Source organism: Lissotriton helveticus, chromosome 11 (genome assembly GCF_964261635.1).
Source record: "Lissotriton helveticus chromosome 11, aLisHel1.1, whole genome shotgun sequence".
NCBI classification, from domain to species: domain Eukaryota; kingdom Metazoa; phylum Chordata; class Amphibia; order Caudata; family Salamandridae; genus Lissotriton; species Lissotriton helveticus.
The window spans coordinates 1,194,017,432-1,194,037,149 of record NC_136072.1 but is presented as its reverse complement, the minus strand read 5'-3'; the positions used below and the strand labels follow the sequence as shown (position 1 = coordinate 1,194,037,149).

At 46.5% G+C, this 19,718-nt stretch overlaps 1 protein-coding gene across 1 annotated transcript in view; it reads left to right on the top strand.

Moving 5' to 3' along the window:
• Positions 1-19,718, top strand: part of TMEM132C (transmembrane protein 132C) — a 1,063,202-nt gene that overhangs the window by 998,887 nt on the left and 44,597 nt on the right. Inside the window, exon 8 of the mRNA XM_078668022.1 lies at positions 6,468-6,659. Coding sequence (XP_078524148.1) covers positions 6,468-6,659 — 192 coding nt within the window. The remainder of the gene's footprint in view (positions 1-6,467; positions 6,660-19,718) is intronic.

Sequence of the window (19,718 nt, the reverse complement as noted above, 5' to 3'; positions counted from 1 at the left end):
CACGTCCTACTCCGTCGTTTTGGTAGTGTGTCGCAATATCACGTAGAGAAATGTATGCCTGACATAAACATTATGTCTTAAATATAATAAAAACGTATTGTTCCATTGGGTGTAGATTTCTGTTATTTAATCCAGTAGGGCAGTGTTTGTGTATAAATATGCTATGTCAGATGGCATTTGGTCAATGATAATGCGGTGCCATGCGGTGCCATGCGGTGCCATGCGGTGCCATGCGGATCTCTTGGCAGGAATTGCACAGAGTGTCACATTTCTCCTGAGCCAGAAGTCCACAGTGCTGTGGGGTATCGTGCAGCGCATGGCCTCGGTTACGCTTGCCAAAAGGGAGGTGTTAGTGGTGGGGTGTCAACACATGTCTTTATTCTCCTCACTCAGGAGTGGATCAGATGTCTTTGGCCCTTGGGGGCTTCAGGTGCCTTTGAGAAGAGATGTCAGTGGTGGGGTGACTTGGTCTTGCATCTCCAGTCTCCTCACTGATGTGTTGGTCAGATGTCTTCGGCCCTTGGGGCTTTGTGTGCCTTTGGGAAGAGGCGTCAGTGTTGGGGTGTCAAGACATGACTTCTTCTTGCGTCTTTATTCTCCTCACTCAGGTGTTGGTCAGATGTCTTTGGCCCTTGGGGGCTTCAGGTGCCTTTGAGAAGAGATGTCAGTGGTGGGGTGACTTGGTCTTGCATCTCCAGTCTCCTCACTGATGTGTTGGTCAGATGTCTTCGGCCCTTGGGGCTTTGTGTGCCTTTGGGAAGAGGCGTCAGTGTTGGGGTGTCAAGACATGACTTGTTCTTGTGTTTTTATTCTCCTCACTCAGGTGTTGGTCAGATGTCTTTGGCCCTTGGGGGCTTCAGGTGCCTTCGCAGCATTTCTGCTGCTCATGGTCTTCCCGAGTTAATTCAGTGGTGATTGGGAAGGCAAACCTGTGTCTTCAGGGGTCCTGATGAGAAGATAGATCTTAGAAGCAGCACTCTGTGGCTGCTCTGATGTCTTCTTGTTCCTCCTTGTTCTGGCACTCAGGCACAAGCTTGCTTGTCCCCGGCCTCGGAGTTCCTCACAGCAGCACATGTAGCAGCTGCACACGGTCTGCTGGGCTCAGTTCTACATGTCAGGCGCTCTCTCCTCTTCTCCTCTCAGCTTTCAGTGGTAGCAAGTCCTTTCCGCCGTCCTGGGGTGTGAGCCCTGCCCTTCAGTGGAGGCAGCCAGAGCAGTCAGCCTCTCATACAGCACAGGCAGGCAGCCTCTCATAGCAGCCAAGACAGCCAGCCTCTCATTATTATTATTATTATTATATTTAAATTTATAGAGCCCGCAGCTACCCGAAGGTTTCCCGGCGCTAGAGACAGGATGAGAGCAGAGAAGCAGCATAACTGAGACTCATAAACAGGATGGAAGCAGAGAAGCCACATAGTTGAGACTCATAAAACAGGAGATTTGAACAACCTATTGCTCAAACAACCAAGTTTTTAAGTCCTTACGAAATTTGAGGTAACTAGGTTCTGTGCGAAGGTGAAGTGGGAGAGAATTCCAGAGGGAGGGAGCCAGGTAAGAGAATGAACGTCCGCCCATTCTGGCTCGTTTAATCCTGGGTACCTGAAACTTATGTTGGTTAGAGGAACGAAGGACACGAGAAGGACAGTATTGGTGAACTAATGTCCTGAGATAAAGTGGAGCCCTACCTGAGTTAATTCTGTGCATAAAGCACAGGGCCTTGAACTTAGTGCGACTTTCGATGCGGAGCCAATGAAGGTTGCGTAAGGAGGTCGATGCAGAGGACTTATTAGGGAGTTTGCAGAGTATCCTGACCGCTATGTTTTGCATCATCTGAAGTTTCCGCGTTACTTCCTTGCAGGCGCCTAAATAAAGAACGTTACCGTAGTCCAGTCTAGATGTTATTAGAGCCTGGACTACGTTTTTTTGTGTGTCATGAGGGAGCATCCATATGATCTTCCTCAGCCACTTAAGGATAGTAATACAGGGAGAAGAGACTCTGACCGCCTGTTGCTTCATAGACATTTGGTCACCAAGGATGATGCCAAGGTTGCGGGCAGTTTTGGAGGGGGAAGGAAGAGGACCCATCTGAAGCGGCCAATGGTGTGAGCCCCACAAAGCTGTATTGTTGCCGAACAGGAGAAGTTCGGTCTTTCCCCCATTAAGTTTTAATTTGTTTTCAAACATCCATTTGGCAATATCATTGAGTCCAGAGCATAGGGAAGATGGATTAGAATGTGAGTTGGCGGAAAGGGAATAGATGAGCTGGGTATCATCAGCGTATGAATAGATGGTGAGCCCAGCTTATTCTGCAATAGTGGCTAAAGGGCTGATGTACAGATTAAAAAGTAGGGGACTCAAAATGGAGCCCTGAGGGACACCGTATTTAGAGTAGTGTATTTTGGAAGCAGATGTGGTGGAAAAAACTTGAAAAGTTCAGTCCGAGAGAAAGCTTGCGAGCCACTTTAGAGCTAAGCCAGTGATACCATAGGATTGGAGGGTGTTGAGAAGGATGGCATGGGAAACCGTATCAAATGCGGCACTTAGGTCAAGCAAAATAAGTGCCACGGTTTCCCCTTTATCAACCTGGCCGCGGATAGTCTCAGAGACACCTAACAGTGTCGATTCTGTAGAGAATCCTGACCTAAAGCCAGACTGAGATTGATGGAGGAGGTTCCTTGATTCCGTGTATTTGGTGAGTTGCGTATTGATGTGTTTTTCTAAAATTTAAAAAAACCGGAAGCAGTGAGATAGGGCGGAAATTAGATGGGTTTTCTGGATCTGCGTTAGCCTTTTTTAGCACAGGTACTATCATAGCATGTTTCCATGCATTAGGGACCTTACCTTCCCTTAAGGATGAGTTGAGAAGTTCTAAAATAAGATTGAGGTTGGAGGTATCCAGGGCGTGTAGGACTTGTGGTGGAATAGGATCCATAGGAGAGCCTGATTTGATATTAGTGATAATATCGTTTAGTGTGGTAATGTTAAGAAGGTCCCAAATTGCTAACTGCTGAATGGAGTTACTGGGCATTTGATCCAGTGAATCAGGTTCACTGGGGGTAGCCAATTCAGGCCGCTCCGATGGAGTAAAGGTAGGAGTAGGGTCGCAGAAGTCAGCATAGATGTTATCAATTTTAGTGATTGCATGGAATCCAAACATGGGGCTTTCGGCTGACATGTGGTGCCCGAAAGTTCTTGTACAGCTTTAAAAAGTGCTTTGGGGCAATTTTGTGCATTCAAAATAGTGAGGTTGACGTGTTCTGCCCTTGCTGTGTTGCAAAGTGCATGATATTTGGCTACGGCTGCTTTGTACAATTGTTTAATGCAGGGATCATAGTGAGTGCGCTACCTCCGCTCTAAGTTTTTACATATGTTTTTTTCCCTTTTTAGTGATTCATTGAACCATGAGGCGGGTGGGTGGTGCAAATTGTACTTCTTCTTACACTGGGGAAGGCATGCATTAACAGCTGAGGTAAGCCAACTATGAATATCCGCTTCCTCCTCGATGTTATTAATGGTTGTAAGGGGCCTGGTGTTATCAAGACAAGAGTTAAGTTTGTTGATGTCCAGATTTTTCCAGTTTCTAGTCACCCTAGGTCCTGAGGTCAGTGATATGGTCTTGGGGGATCGATCAATAGTTATAGAAAATTCCACCAAATAGTGATCTGACCAGGGGATGGGTAAGTGGGGTTTACAAGTGATGGTGTCCAGATTTGAAAAAATGGGATCAAGTAAGTTACCTGCCTTGTGAGTAGGGCCCGAGTTCCGGAGAGTGACATTGAACGCTGCTCATAGCATAGCTCATAGCAGCCCAGGTATCCAACCTCTCATAGCAGCCAAGACAGCCAGCCTCTCATAGCAGCCAAGACAGCCAGCCTCTCATAGCAGCCAAGACAGCCAGCCTCTCATAGCAGCCAAGACAGCCAGCCTCTCATAGCAGCCAAGACAGCCAGACTCTCTTAGCAGCCAAGACAGACAGCCTCTCATAGCAGCCAAGACAGACAGCCTCTCATAGCAGCCAAGACAGACAGCCTCTCATAGCAGCCAAGACAGCCAGCCTCTCATAGCAGCCAAGACAGACAGCCTCTCATAGCAGCCCAGACAGCCAGGCTCTCATAGCAGACCAGACAGCCTCTCATAGCAGCCCAGACAGCCAGCCTCTCATAGCAGCCAAGACAGCCAGCCTCTCATAGCAGCCAAGACAGACAGCCTCTCATAGCAGCCCAGACAGCCAGGCTCTCATAGCAGACCAGACAGCCTCTCATAGCAGCCAAGACAGACAGCCTCTCATAGCAGCCAAGACAGCCAGCCTCTCATAGCAGCCAAGACAGACAGCCTCTCATAGCAGCCAAGACAGACAGCCTCTCATAGCAGCCCAGACAGCCAGGCTCTCATAGCAGCCCAGACAGCCAGCCTCTCATAGCAGCCCAGACAGCCAGCCTCTCATAGCAGCCAAGACAGACAGCCTCTCATAGCAGCCAAGACAGACAGCCTCTCATAGCAGCCAAGACAGACAGCCTCTCATAGCAGCCCAGACAGCCAGCCTCTCATAGCAGCCTAGACAGCCAGCCTCTCATAGCAGCCCAGACAGCCAGCCTCTCATAGCAGCCCAGACAGCCAGCCTCTCATAGCAGCCAAGACAGACAGCCTCTCATAGCAGCCAAGACAGACAGCCTCTCATAGCAGCCAAGAGAGACAGCCTCTCATAGCAGCCCAGACAGCCAGGCTCTCATAGCAGCCCAGACAGCCAGCCTCTCATAGCAGCCCAGACAGCCAGCCTCTCATAGCAGCCCAGACAGCCAGCCTCTCATAGCAGCCAAGACAGACAGCCTCTCATAGCAGACCAGACAGCAAGCCTCTCATAGCAGCCAAGACAGACAGCCTCTCATAGCAGCTCAGGTACCACACATTTACCAAAAAACTCTGTGAGATTCAGCAGAGTTTCACACTCGGGCGGAGTGGATGCACTTGACTTTTCATGAACTAACAGATGCATGTTAACTCGGCTGTAGCGGAAAAACAAGCAAGGAAGGCATTGGACTGTGAAGGGATATGCAAGCAACGCATTTGTGTCCTAGGAAGCGTTAACGTGGATTTCCTGTAGTAGAAGACATTATCCCTTCACACGGCTTTCCTGAATGAAGCATTGACCAGTGCTCGCCGACGAGGCACACAGTGGTAAACATTCTGTGCATTAACGTGTTGGCATGTTGATTTCTAAAGACGCATATCCCTGTGTCCAAAAATGTATTTTGGGACTGAAGGTAAAGCAGCTGAATTTCCAATCAAATAAATGATCACTTACTGAGACTTATGTAGTTGGTTTTTAGCGCCGAGACGCCTACGGGTATTCGTTCGCGCTTAATAAATAGCAATAATAAATAAATAAAATAAATAAATAAAGCAGATGTTTGCCTTTGTCATACTTTTGATTGTCAAACTCCACCTCTCGTTTTCTCTGCTGGTAATGGAGACAAGCGTTGTCCTTCCGCTACCTGCTCTTCTTGTCGCGGGGGCTGAGGCTGAGCCACTGTTGAAAGGCCAGGGCGGGGGAGGCAGTGGAGGCACCAGACTCTGGTGCTTTGTCTGGGCTTATGTGCACTCAGTGACGTTACGTGTTCTTATGGTTCTGCTCTCCTCACTTTAAATCCAGTGGAACAGCCCACCAGATAAGCTCCAAAATTTAGTGCAAGACACACTCTCTGGATTAGACCATTCTATCAGTTTGGGGTAGCAAGAAGTGAAGCAAGATACCATCTTTTGAAAATACTGCTTAATTCGATGTATGTGCATTTCATTCTCTACTAATGTCAAAATATGCCTCTCAAAGACAGAAACAATCCAAGAAAATTTCAACAATCCATACCAAATCCCCCCCACGAGATACTGAGTGGAACACGTCAGTGACGTCTGTGTTTGGCACTTTGTAATTGGTTAATGTGGAAGATAGTTTGACTGCTGCTTTCTCTGTCATGAAAAGCCCTGCACGTGGTTGTCCTGCCTTATGTCACCACGCTGTTGAAAGCTTCATCGACCCATTACAAGGTATGGTGGGCACCAGTAAAATGTGCACCACAGCAAATTTTTTGCCAAACTCCGCGCTCTAATCGGAGCGCAGAGTGGCAAAACTCTGTGAACTCCACGAGCAGAGCAGAGTTTACCACACACTCCTACTCGTGTGTGACCCAAGATGAAATGTGCTTAGCCACCTTTGTTACAGCGCCTGGATATTGTGCTTGTGTCGACAAGTGTTTAACACTGTATCCATTGTTAGTTGTGGTGTGTGACTCTCTCAATCTCAAAGTCTGCTCTGTGTTGCTTTCTCACAGCCTTGAATTCAATTACTGCATTTTTCTGTGTGGGTGCTACTGCCAACACAGAGATTCTCAGAATTAAAACAATAAAATAACAATGTGAAATGCATGTTAAATGCTTTTTTCTGATATCTTGTTTTCTTTTTTCTTTCATAGGTCCTGTCGCCTCTTTCGGACTCCATCCTTGCTGAGAAGACGGTGACCGTTGTGGAAGATAAAGTGTCCATCACCGACCTGGGAGTGCAGCTGGTGGCTGGGCTGTCTCTCTTCCTTCAACCAAGTGCCGGAAGTAAAAAAGTTATCGTCTCGACAACCGTTGCCCAGGAACAGCTTCACACGCCTCAGCAGGTGGGATTTTTTTGGACATGTGGTGGTTCATGCAGGTGGCGAGGTGCACTCGGGCGGTTGGGAGATGCACTGGTGGGAGTGTGTTTCTTCAACAGTCCTGCAACATTAGAGAGACGGCCTGTACCTAGGTGTGGGTGGAGATCGTGGAACTCCGTGAAGTGACAAAAGAACTCTGCAACACTATGGAGCGTTCTTATCTGTTTGCTCTAATTTCTTTTGTTGTTTCCTTTCATTCTCCCACTGCTCTTCTTGTCTCTCCCTGGCTCTCTCTCCTCTCTTCCGCTTATCTAGCTTCTGCTTTCTTCCTATATCCGCTATGGTGTTCTTTTCTGTTTTCCTTTTGGAAGAAAGGAGGGGATGTTGCATGCTGGTTTCAATGTGTTCATGCTCTGCCAGTGAGTTCCTCCTAGAATGATGTAATATGGAATGTTGGTGTCAGAGACTTCAGTTGGAGACGGGCTGAGCAGCATGCTGGCTGCTCCTGGTGGGGCTAGTCCTGAGCTGAACTACCGGAATTGTAACTGCACAAAAACAATCTCCACACGACGCAGGCATCCTTGCACCATGGTGCAAGGGTGCCTGTGCCAGCGTATGGCTGCAGTTTGTGCGCCAGCGCAGGGGGAAGCACACAGATACGGCATTTTCTTGTAAATATGTTGCATCCCTGTGCTTCGGAAGTGCTGCAGCGTGGCGCAACCTAAGGGCGTGTGATGCCACGCTGCGGCACTTCCTTGTAGATTTGCATCTGGGCCTTTTGGTTGTCAGCGACGCGCCATCAGGTGCCGCTTTTCATCTCCCGCCTTTCCCACCCCACCCCCAAGGATACCCTCCCCGGGAGGCGCCTGCGCTTGTTATACCTGCGCAGTGACAGGTGTCGCGCATCCAAAGGCTGCCCCCTTGCAGCATGTAGCAGAAGGCGTGGAAGGCAAGCGCTTCGTGTGCGCTATCATAGACTTCAAGGCGCAGGAGATGGCTGTCACTTCAGCCAGGGATGGCGCAAGCGCGGAAACTAATAGCTGCGACTTGTCTGGTTCTGATGACAGCTGTGGAGTAGTTAAGAACACACGCGGCGCGAAAGGAGAGGTGGGAAGTGCATTTCCAGCGCTCTGTATCCGAGGTGTAATTGGGGCTTTTTAGCCTGACAGGTTGAAGGCACAAGTGGCGGAGAGGGCTTCGGTGGGGAAGGAGCCGCCAGCACTTTGGGCGGAACAAGCTTTTAGCAAAGTGCTTTCAAAAGACGCGCGCAGTAATTGGTTCACCCCGGGGGCCGCCTTTCTGCCGCGCGCTCTATTTTTCCAACAAACTTCTGTTAATCTGCTAAATTTCTGTTATTTTATTCCCTTACGTGGGACATGGAAACAGGGCCACGTGATTGGACAGACAGAGTCACATGACTGGCTGTCGCAGTCATGGTGGACAACGCAGAGAGAGCTTCCTGCAAGAGAGATGACCTCTAGGGGGCGTCTCTGATCTATTTATCCTTGTAGTAAGTCCCCCCAGAAGGAGTCTGACCCCTGAAGGAATGTGAGGCTTAAGCGAGCACTGACACTCACAAAGGGGCAGATGTGGCAGACATGGGGAGCTGGCCCTCACTTGAGGCCACCCACCTGCAAAGAACAAGGGTGAGGGTCTGAACTCCTGACCCAGTCAGGAGCTCTCAGGCCAGGGGCCCGCTGCCTGTGCACAGTGCCGGAGGGCCCCCCTGGAGCTCGGGGCCACTCACAATGCAGGAGCTGCGGGGGCTTTTGTTACGCCACTGGGTACCCATGTAGTGGCTTGGCTTTTTTGTAGAGTATCTATAGAACCTGGGCCGATATATCACGAAAGGCCACAATTTTGAGGTTTAACCCCTTCCATGCTCATTTAGAGCTGAGCTCGTCATGACCACACCCGTTTTTATTGCTGTCCAGCACAGCAGGGGAAACTCTCAAGCAGCGATGAGGTTAAATATTTTGCTACCAAAATATTGTGAAGGTAAGTAAACATATGTATGTAAATATCTGTATATATACATATGTATATATTCACTGAAATAATCAAAAGTTATACTGGCGTTATAGTTAGGTTTGGTAATTTGAGGTTACCTTACCTCCAAAAAGGCTTCGTCAATTTACTGGAAAAAAACAAAGGTAAAAGTAAGGTTATAGGTAGATGAAAAAGGTTTAAAAAACATTGAAATTCATCAGTTACAGTTCACTGATATTTTGCACCCACTCCATGCACTGCTTATGACCTCACATATTACACTGTTGTAGAAGTGTGGCTCAATGGTTAGAGCTGCAAAAACACAGTTAATGGACAGAATGTAGAACAATGTCATACATTCACCCCAGTACAAGGATCTGGGCCTAAATCCATCGTTTTTTTGCACTCCACACCACCCTGGGTTAGACGCGGCTATATGCAAATCAGCTCTGACCCTGTGCCTCATGGGAACAGTCCAGTCCGAACTGCCAAGCCATGTCTTTCCCAGACCGGAATCAAGCATCCAAGGACTGGTTTATGGCTATCAGCCTTCATCAGCCTGGATAGCTTGACTCCAATGGTGTGGAGAGCCTGGGACTCACGTCTGAGCATACCCAGCACACTCGGGGTGAAAATTGCAAAAAACACAGTTGATGGACAGAATGTAGAACAATGTCATACATTCACCCCAGTACAAGGATCTGGGCCTAAATCCATCGTTTTTTTGCACTCCACACCACCCGGGGTTAGACACTGGCTATATGCAAATCAATGGTTAGAGCGGCAGACCCTGTGGCAGAGGTCAAGCCCGGGACCAGGGTTCAGTTCCCGCCTCGGCGGGTCTTGGGCTCAATTTCCTCAGCCTGATAATTCTCGCATCGGTGCCTATTCTAATCATGGGTCCCACTCTGTGACTCTGGGCAATAGCTTTCTTAATCTCCACAACGACCCCAACAGCGCTGGGATGCCTGGCTTCACCTTGGGGGTGCCCAGGAGTGGGCATTTCACAGGGAAAAGCCAGGAAGGGTTCCACAGAGGTATGCGTACAGCGCCAAGAAACCCCATGGGGTATAATTGCGCTATACAAGTACAAATTCATTTCATTTCATTTCATCCCTCTAGACATGTTGAGTGGCATCTCAACATGTGCACCAGTGGTGTAATGAAGCTTGAGGGGGGCCCCTTACTAACAGAGGGGCTCCCCAGACCCAGGCAGGAGCTCTCGGCCGACGCCCGTGCACAATGCCAGAAGGGGCCCCCTGGAGCTCAGCCTCCCACACCTTGGTGTCGCGGGGGCTATTGTTATCCCAAAGATCAATTTATCACCATCTCTCCCTCTCACCTGATCAGATCATTGGGCAGTTAACTGGCAGGTAAAGATGGAGAAAAGGGCCAGGCACAGAGATACAGCCCCACAAACCCCCAGTCGAACCTGGCACAAGATTTAACCAGGCGTACTGAAAGATATCCTTACTTCAGTACCATGGCAACCAGCTGACAATCTGGAACAGAGTGTCGAAAACTTCTCACTATGGTTAAACTCGGCGCAAGACATTGTAGCCCCTGTTAAACAAGGAACCGTAACTAAAGGGAACGTTTCCTAGCCCTGGTATAATGAAAATCTTAGGTTATCCAGGAAAAACTGCTGCAGGCAAGAACATAAGTGGAGAAAAAAAATATGATGATGAGAAGAAAATCATCAATAAGAATAAAGCAGCAGAACATAAAAAAAGTATCATAGCTGCAAAATCCTCCTACTACAATGAACAGATAAAACGGCTCATGAGGCAATCAAAACTCTCTTTCAAGTAATAAAATAACTGGTGGCACCAGTGAGTCCTGATATGGCAGTAAATATTCACCAATTCTATGACGCTTTGGCTAATTTTTTTCTAGAAAAAGTTACCAACATTCATAATAACTTCAATCCAGGCAAGCCCGCCGCCCAACGGGATGGTCATCCCTTCCATTCTACATCCTTGCAAGCCAGTTTTCCCTTCTTTAAGGCCACATGGGAAGAACAACGTATAAAGTTAATTTCATCAATCAAATCTGGTGGCCACAAGACCCTTGTCCGCCCAAAGTAATGCACAAGATCTCTGAGCAAATGGCACATAACCTGGGACAAAAACATGGGTTTAGAAAAAATCAGAGTACAGAATCTGCTCTGATAGTAGCCACAGAAAATATTCAAGAAACGCTGTATAGTGGAGGAACAGTGGCCTTGGTTCTCCTGGATCTCTCCGCGGCGTTTGACACGGTCAACCATAAGATCTTGGTTGACCGTATGTGGAGCTTGGGGATTGAGGCAACAGCATTGAAGCGTCTTCAATCGTTCCTGGGTAACAGACAACAAAAGGTGTCACTGGACAGTTTCACATCGAGGCCATGTCCGCTGCAGAGTTCTGCAGGGCTCGGCTCTGAGCCCAACATTATTTCATCTTTAGGTTTCACCATTGGCGGCTCTTATTGAAAATTCCGGGTTCTCCCTGACGTCTTACGCTGACGATACTCAAACCGTGGTGTCCCTAACAAAAGCCGAAGTGAAGACAAGCTCGGCCTTTAGGACCTGTATGAGTAATATGAGCAACTGGATGGACAAAAACTATCTAAAACTGAATGCCACAAAGACTGAGGTCATCATCTTCGGCAACGATCCCTCGTTTTGTACGATGGCCTGGTGGCTACCCGAGCGGGTCCCACTCTCCAAACCCACCAGTAAAGAGAAGAATCTCGGTTTTCTCATAGATAACGAAATGAAGCTTAAAGAGCAGGTGAACAGTGTCACTTCTGCGTCATACTGCTCCCTGAGAATGATAAGAAAGATTGATAAATTTCTACCTCATGATTCCCTAAAAAGCGTGATCATCGCCCTGGTCCTCTCGAGGATTGACTACCTCAACAGTCTCTATCTCAATCTTGCAGTAGGTCCCATGAAGAGGCTCCAGACTCTGCAGAACGCAGCTGCGCGCTTCCTTTTCAAAATACCTAAACATGAATCTGCTAAAGAAGCCATCAGGAAACTTCACTGGCGACCAGTCAGAAAACGGTGTAAGTTCAAGGCCCTCTGTTGGGCCTACAAATCACTGTATGGACCGGGACCGGGTCATTTCAAGGGCAAGCGCATTTGGTATGTCTCAGGAAGGACTCTCCGTTCAGGGTTTGGGAAGAACCAGACTGTCTCCCGTCTTAGGAAGACCGCCTGCAGGGTAGAGCTTTTTTAGGACCACCGCAATGCTCTGGAATAGTCTTCCACTGACACTAAAAACTGCCTCCTCCTTACTTGTCTTTAGAAATTTTTTGAAGACCTGGCTTTTTTCTCAAGAGTGAGAAGCAGTCGAGTCCCGGCAAGAGAGCGCTCTTGCCAATTGAAATGCACCTACACCTGTTTCCTATAGCGCCAAGACGCCCTCGGGCATGAGGTTTGTGCTTTACAAATTTCTTTCAAATACAGATCTTTATGCGGGGCCGGGGGGCACAGGCGGGACAGTGAACTTAACATGTCATTCTTGTGGTTGACAGCTTTTATGAATATCCCCCGCCTTACAAACTAATATTTAATATATTGAATGCTTGGCTGACAGGACAGTTTGCACCCCCACAGCCCCCACTGTACTGAAGTTTCTGAGTGTGTCGCCCTCTTGATGGTTGAAAGGACAGCCCTCTGCAGAATCTCTGCACCAGCACCTGTCTAGCCTTCATTCTCTGTCACCTGCTTAGCGCGGTCCTCCCTGCCTGCTTTAAATGCTGGTTATACTGTCTTTGCATCTCAAATGATCTCTGTATTTTAATAACCGTAACTGTTTTAAAATATCACACTCAATTGTTGATTGTTGTGTTCCAATATTTGCATTACATTTTCATGATTTTGGCAACTGTAATGGTTTTAATTAACCGCACACAATAAAGACGTAATCAATGTCATAATATAATACCAAATAAGGCCCCCTTGCACCTGACTAGGTGAATTATACTTGAAAAAGTGTTCAGTTAGATGTACAAAGTGTCTTTTTGGGTGACTCTCTACTCTTTGCTTTTCTCTTGTTACATTTTCACTAACATCACCCCATTTTCACTCTTTCCACAACCTTCATTTATTTTCCAACTTTAATCAACATCATGCAAGTAAAAACATCTTTACATTAAATGCTGCATGAATTTAAAAGCACTTATGAAACCACAGAGAATGATTCCCATTCAAGCAGCATCGAACCCTCCCGCACATCTGTACAGCGGTTTCCCAGGCAACAAAGTAAGGCCATGATAGAAGCTGGTCTCCAGTTCAGAAGTTCCCTGAGCACAGAGTGCTCCTCAGCGGGCTCTAAATATTACAATTACAAGTCCTCCTGTTCTGCTGATACCTTTAAACCAGCAGCAGCCAGACTCACCCTCGCCCTCCCACCCACGGCCCCCCACCCGCATCAGAGCCTCCTCGTCTCTGCTTGAATTCTGCAAGAAACGGAGGACCTGGCTTTTGAATAACCAACCTACCCTAGGCAGGGCTGGGCACACACACCTGCTCAGTGCCAGGATACCCTCGCGAGTGATAGTACCCTTTACAGATATCATAACATAAATAGCAGCAAATACCATACTTCGCACTCCTTTGTTTCCCATATGCAAACAAATGCCAGTTACTTGCTACCAAACCTTGTTCTTTACCTCAATAATAACATCCAATCACAAACCAAGGACTCTAAAAAGCTTTTCCCCTCCTCAAATTACATACATTGATTTTTTTATATTTTTTGGGCATGCCTAGGTGATCAGGGTGTCTCTTTCCCAACCTCTTATAACAAAAAATTGTAGCATCAGGACATGGGAACTAAGTCCACAAGTCCTGTAATGGTGGCCACGCCATTTTTAATAACAGTTGGTGCCAGTAAATCATATCTCTTGCTACCAGTAGTAGTCCTGCAGGACCAAAATTGCTGACAGGAGTAAAAGCTCCCACAACCCATTAGAGGGCCCATTTTATGTTCATTTTCTGTATTGCAGGATTCCCATGAGAGCAGCTGTCCAGATCAAATGTATTTTCTCCCCTTTCAATCCCACCATGAGCGGATTGGTGTCACTACAACGCATGCTTTTACCACGCATGCCTTTACAACGCGGTTTTTACCACGCAGTCCATTACAACGCATAATGCTTTTAGGCGCTGGATAGTGAATTATTTAATTTACTATTCCAACTCCAGTCCCCGTGGATAGCAGGGAAGGTGTTGGATAGTATATTAAATACATTCCCTATCCTAGAGCGCCCCCCAGCGCATTGCGTTGTAATGGTTTGCGTGGTAAAAGTTGCGATGTAATGGTAGTGCGTTGTAAAAAATTCGTTGTAACCGTGCTACACCCCATGAGCACCTCTTTAAACACAAATTTCTCAAAAATGGCCCAGTTATAACACATAATGTAAGCACGGGTTCTGACCAAAGTTCTAACCTTTTGCCAAAGTTGATATAATTCTTTTCTCCGTTTTTGTCTGTGAGAAAAGTTTCCGATGGGAATTAACATGGGAAATCAGTGTTTGGTACCCCTTGTTCCTGGTCCCCACTGTAATGATCACCCCAAGACTTTTCAGGAAGGAGCTGAGATGGATGAACACATTTTTGGGGAAAATTTCACGAAGAATTGTTAAACGGCAACAAAGTTATTAGAGAAACAAAGAACACTCTTCCTATGGCAACTCTGACCTAACTATAAACAAATAGTGGCGAAAATAAAGCAGAATAAAAGACTGCATAATCAAATTATTGTACAAGCTTTTATAAAAACGCATAAATCATCATTACAAATAAAATTAATTACAACTTTTTTTTACAGTGCAGGAGAACAATTAGTGAAACACAACAAACACGCCAATGTCTTATTTGGGTTCATGTCTTAACATTTTTGTGTTCGCCGTTCAGACCAGATTCCTAAAGTGCAGGTTCTACTAGTTCAATAACATATGTGACCATTGGCAAGAGATGTTCCCACTATAGTAGAGTTAAAACCTCTTTTCAGGTCCGCTGTGTAAACAATAAGGAGTGGCCACAAGAGTGTTGGATTGGTGCGCAGGTTCCACTTGAGCAATATTGAATCCTTATTTAGATACAGTACATTAAAGCACGAGCTAATCAGTATGCGTTTTGGACACCTTGGCTACCGCTTCATAGTTCACATCCTTCCCAAAAACTTGGCTACCACACAAGTGAAGAAAGTTCTTGGGCCCGATTCACAGAACTAACTTAAGACAAAATCCTAAACTTACTACCATTTTGGTATTCACAGAAGGCACTTACTCATTTTGGTATTCGCAGAAGGCACTTACTCATTTTGGTATTCACAGAAGGCACTTATTCATTTCGGTATTGACAGAAGTTAGGAGTCCTAACTTTAGGACTCCTAAAAGCCTTTTGTGAATACTGAAAGTCTTAAAGTTAGGATTTTTCTCAGTTTAGGAGTAGAAAAGTTAGGACCGTGTGTGTGTGTGTGTGTGTGTGTGTGTGTGTGTGTGTGTGTGTGTGTGTGTATATATATGTTAACAAGAAATGTAGCAGAGTTTTGACTTTACACAAATTTGAGTTAAAATACAATTTCCAACATCTGCCATTTTTATCTGAAAAAGTGACAATCCTAACTTCAACTGTCATCTCACTTATTTACATTTATCCCGCCCCCCTTCCTTCTATGTCCATGTTGTGTTTCTGCCAACCAAATACATCGCCAGTTGTCATGGGAGCTCATTCCCGGAGTGCTGCAGGTTCCCTGTTTGTTTTGCTGTTCACCCTATGTGGGAAGGGTATGCCCAGATGTGGGTCCCGTGCTCACTAAGCCACTGGAGTCAAGCTATCCTGGCTGAAGACGGCTGAAATGCCAGAAACCGGTCCTAGGATGCTTGAGTCCGGTCCAGGGAAGACATGGCTTGGCAGTTCGGTCTGGACTGTTCCCATGAGGCACAGGGTCAGACTGATTTGCATATGGCCATGTCTGAACTGGGCTGGCTTGGTGAGCCAAATAACGATGATTAAACCCAGTTCTGTGACTGGGGGTGAATGTTTTGCCATTGTGCAACATTCCGTCCATCATCTTGTGTGTTTTGCTGTTCACCCTGTGTGGGAGGGGTATGCCCAGACGTGGGTCCCGTGCTCACTAAGCCACTGGAGTCAAGCTATCCTGGCTGAAGACGGCTGAAATGCCAGAAACCGGTCCTAGGATGCTTGAGTCCGGTCCAGGGAAGACATGGCTTGCCAGTTCCGTCTGAACTGTTCCCATGAGGCACAGGGTCAAGACTGATTTGCATATGGCCATGTCTGAACTGGGGTGGCTTGTTGAAGCAAAATAACGATGGATTCAACCCAGATCTGTGACTGGGGGTGAATGTTTTGTCATTGTACAACATTCCGTTCATCATCTTGTTTGTTTCCCTGTTATTCATTGCCCTAACAGCAGGGCTAACTTCACACCCATGAACCCATTAGCCAGGACAGTCGCCGTTATCATGTAAATGTAGCGATTAGTGTTGGAGGGGCACGCAAAGGGAAGCAGCTCCTGTGCTGAACAAAAACATGAATAGAAAACTAAGGTGGAGGACGGTCTTGCTCTGCCATAGCTTAAATGAGACTGGATTACTGATTGGAGGTCCCAGCTCATTTTACGCACCTGACGAAGAAGTGGGGGGGGCTAAAGCACTTTCACCCCAGTGGCTGCTGTGCACCTGATTGACAGTGCACAGTCCGTTAAGAGACCCTATCCTGTTAATCACAGCGTGACACAAGCCCTCTCAAACCCCTGATATTTGGGGACATTTAAATGGGCGCTGCTGCAATCTTCAGCAGCAACTCTGCAAAAGGCTACTACACGGCTCGGTTAATTACAAGCTCCTCAGAAGCAGAGTGGCCTCTGCCCTGCACTGGAGGAGAAACCTAACCCGAGCCTGCCGTTAATCAAGGTACCCGCTCTCTCCCTGTCTACAGAGAAGTGCCGGTACTGACGGCAAACAAATTCAGAAGTGCCGGTCCTCAGTACCAGTGAGTACCAGCCCATCTAAAGCCCTGCCTTTGAGTGACAACTACCATTGTGTTATATATGTACGCAAAGCTTTAAGTGGGCCGGATCCTGCCGGTGCTCAGCACCAGCAGTTCTAAAAAGCAGGTGCTGGGACGGGTCCCTATCGGGCTCTCTATTTTTGCCCTCGCCCTCAGGATGAAAAACAAGCATTTGCAATGCAATATGTCCAATTGCATTGCAAATCATTAAGTTTAAAACTGAGTGTGGCGTCGCTTCAAGACACAGTGCTTGGTTTCCTTTTTTTTTTTAACTATAACACCGAGCACAGTGTCCTTGAAGCGAGGGCTGCGCTCAGTGTTAAAGTTAAAAAATAAATAAAGAAACTGAGCTTGGTGTCCTTGAAGCAGCGCAGCGCTCAGTTTTAAAGTAAAAAACAGACAAACAGAGCGTGGTGTCCCTGATGTGGACGCCGCGCTCAACATAAATGTAAAATATAAATAAATGAAGTGAGCCCGGTGTAATTAAAAAAACATACACTTTGGAGGGCATAGCGCTGCAGCCGCCATTGTCCCCATCAGTGTCCATTTTCAAAGTAGTGTGTGCTTACCAACTAATTGAAGGAGACCGTGTAAAGCTGCAAGTAAACAATCCAGTCCTGATGGGTGGTCCCAAAAGGAGACAGGGCGGTAACAAGGAGGGACTAAGAAGCCTCATTATCAATCAGAAACCAGCATTTACCATGGACGATGATGCCAGCCCATGAAAAATATAGGTGGGGCTTCCACACCACTAAAAAATACCCTAATACAGCATGCCTCGCTAAGCAAGCAGCGCAGGCGCTGCAACGCTAGGCGAGACCTAAAAACTCTTACCTCTGCAGCAGTGCCACCATTCACTGCCTGTGAGGTAACGTCAAAGAGACTCGTTTTAGTTCTTGCACAGTCTCATCAGTTCAGCACTGCAGCATTTTTAATGTTTTCTAGAACTAAGCCATAGTTGTTCCTTATTTATCTTATGCAACTGACAACCATTGACAAATCCAATAGTCCTGGCTTGTTGTAGGTGTAATGTTACTTGTTGTATTATATAGCTGGATGCAATGACAGAAACACTATGCAAAGCGCAGATTTTTAGCATACATCTTTTAAGCCATACCCTTAATTACATCGAACATTCCCCTCTGAGAGACCCCCAGTTTCTTTATCCAACTTAAACCCCTGTATGTACTGCATGTGTGTGCGCATGTTGTAGTGGTGGCAGCCCCCTATCATATGTGTCTACGGCAAGCCTCAATTACCGATAGGCCAGCACTCAGATGCACACAGCACTGTTGGTTTTGTGTTCGGACCAAGAGAAATCCTCACACGTTTGTTCATATCCTCAGGTCTGCACCCAAACCCTCGGATGCATGGAGATGCATTCTATCATAGTGTCTGGATGGCTCACTACATCCCTCCTAACCTTTCCCAACACAAATAATGCAGCTTAAAGTAGAATAAACAAAATAAAACATGATCATCACAATAGTTCTGGAGACTTCCATCTCCTCCACCAGCCGGGTATTCCTCTCGAGTTTCTCACAGCACAAAGTCTCTGAGCCTTATACTGGGGCATGGATTGTCTCTCAAACAGTGCGGATGGCCTTGTCATTTCACTGGGCTATCCATCCAGGACAACTGATTCTCCACTAGAGCTGGGCGGTAAATTCCGTTCCGCTCGCGGAATTTGGGTAATTTGGGTAATTTTGCATTCCGCGACTTTGCGATTTTTTTTGCTTGTTCGCGTTCTTAAAATGCGTGTTCACGAGATATTTCCACCTGAGCACGCAAACAATGATTGCGAACAGTAAAAAAGCATAGCGAACAAGCAATTCCACGTGTTCGCGGAATTTCTGCGTGTTCGCAGAGATTTTTTACCATTTCGCAGGGATTTGCGTAACGCGCTTACGCAAATTCCGCCCACCCCTATTCTCCCATCGTTAATCTTGATTCATAATCATCCCGTCGATCCAACTCACTCAGGGCTTTCTTAAACCAAGATATTTTGTGACACCACCTTCTCTCCTCTTTTCGCACTGACCATGGTGCCCCTGATTCCAACCACTTCCCAGGTCTCATTCTCAAACGGAGTCCTGAATTTCCATTCCGGATGTTTGTCCTTAATCTCTACTTTGTCTCCTACTCCAATGGTCGACTCTTAACCATGACAATATTTGCTCACCCTCTCATTGCTTTCTCTTCTCTGGTCTTGAACAGCCTCTTTGTCAAAAGCCACTGGCACCCACTCAGAGCGTTCAAGTAACAAGTCTCTCACAGGTCTTTTCATTATGAGTTCGCTCTGGTCACATACTGTGGTGGAATGTGGCGTTTGTCGATAGGCTCTTAAAAATATTGTAAACACACTCTGTAGCCCAGTTCTTTGGTCCACTCCTATTCTCAAAGCTTTATTCAGAGTCCGCATGAATCTCTCTACTTCCCCATTCGCTTGAGCCCACTGGGGCTTGATTTTTCTGTGTTTCATGTTCTAATACCCACAGACTAAAGTTTATATTTTCATACGATTTTATCTAGATTCAGTTAACGAGAAATTGAAATTTAATAAGTTTTATTAGGCAAATATATTTAAGCATTATTTCAATTACATTTAAGCATAGAAAATAGAGAACGGAAAATACTCATTACCCCGTGGCCATAGGGCGATGATGATAATTATTCATCAGAAGATGAACCGCAAATCACAGATAGGTTCCCAAGCTGACTGTCTGTCCCTCTAACCTCCTCGGACGTATCCCTCCCGAGATAGAATAACTGCAACAGACTTGTTCTTTTTCCCCATCAAAATTCAAAGTCCAAAGATTTCAAAGTCTCTTGCATCATAAAAGAAAACTGTCTCAACTGACAGCATGTTGTGCTGAGCAAAGGTGTGAAAAATAAAAGGCTACACACCTCATAAGCACAGGCTCTTTTTATACCCTTTCACTAACTTTCTATAGCCAAAATTGAAACTTTTAGGGGCTACATTCACTTCTGATGGCATGTGAGGGGCCCCCAATGTCGCTTTCTGACAGGCTTTCCATGTCTAAAGCCTGACATGGAGAGCATGT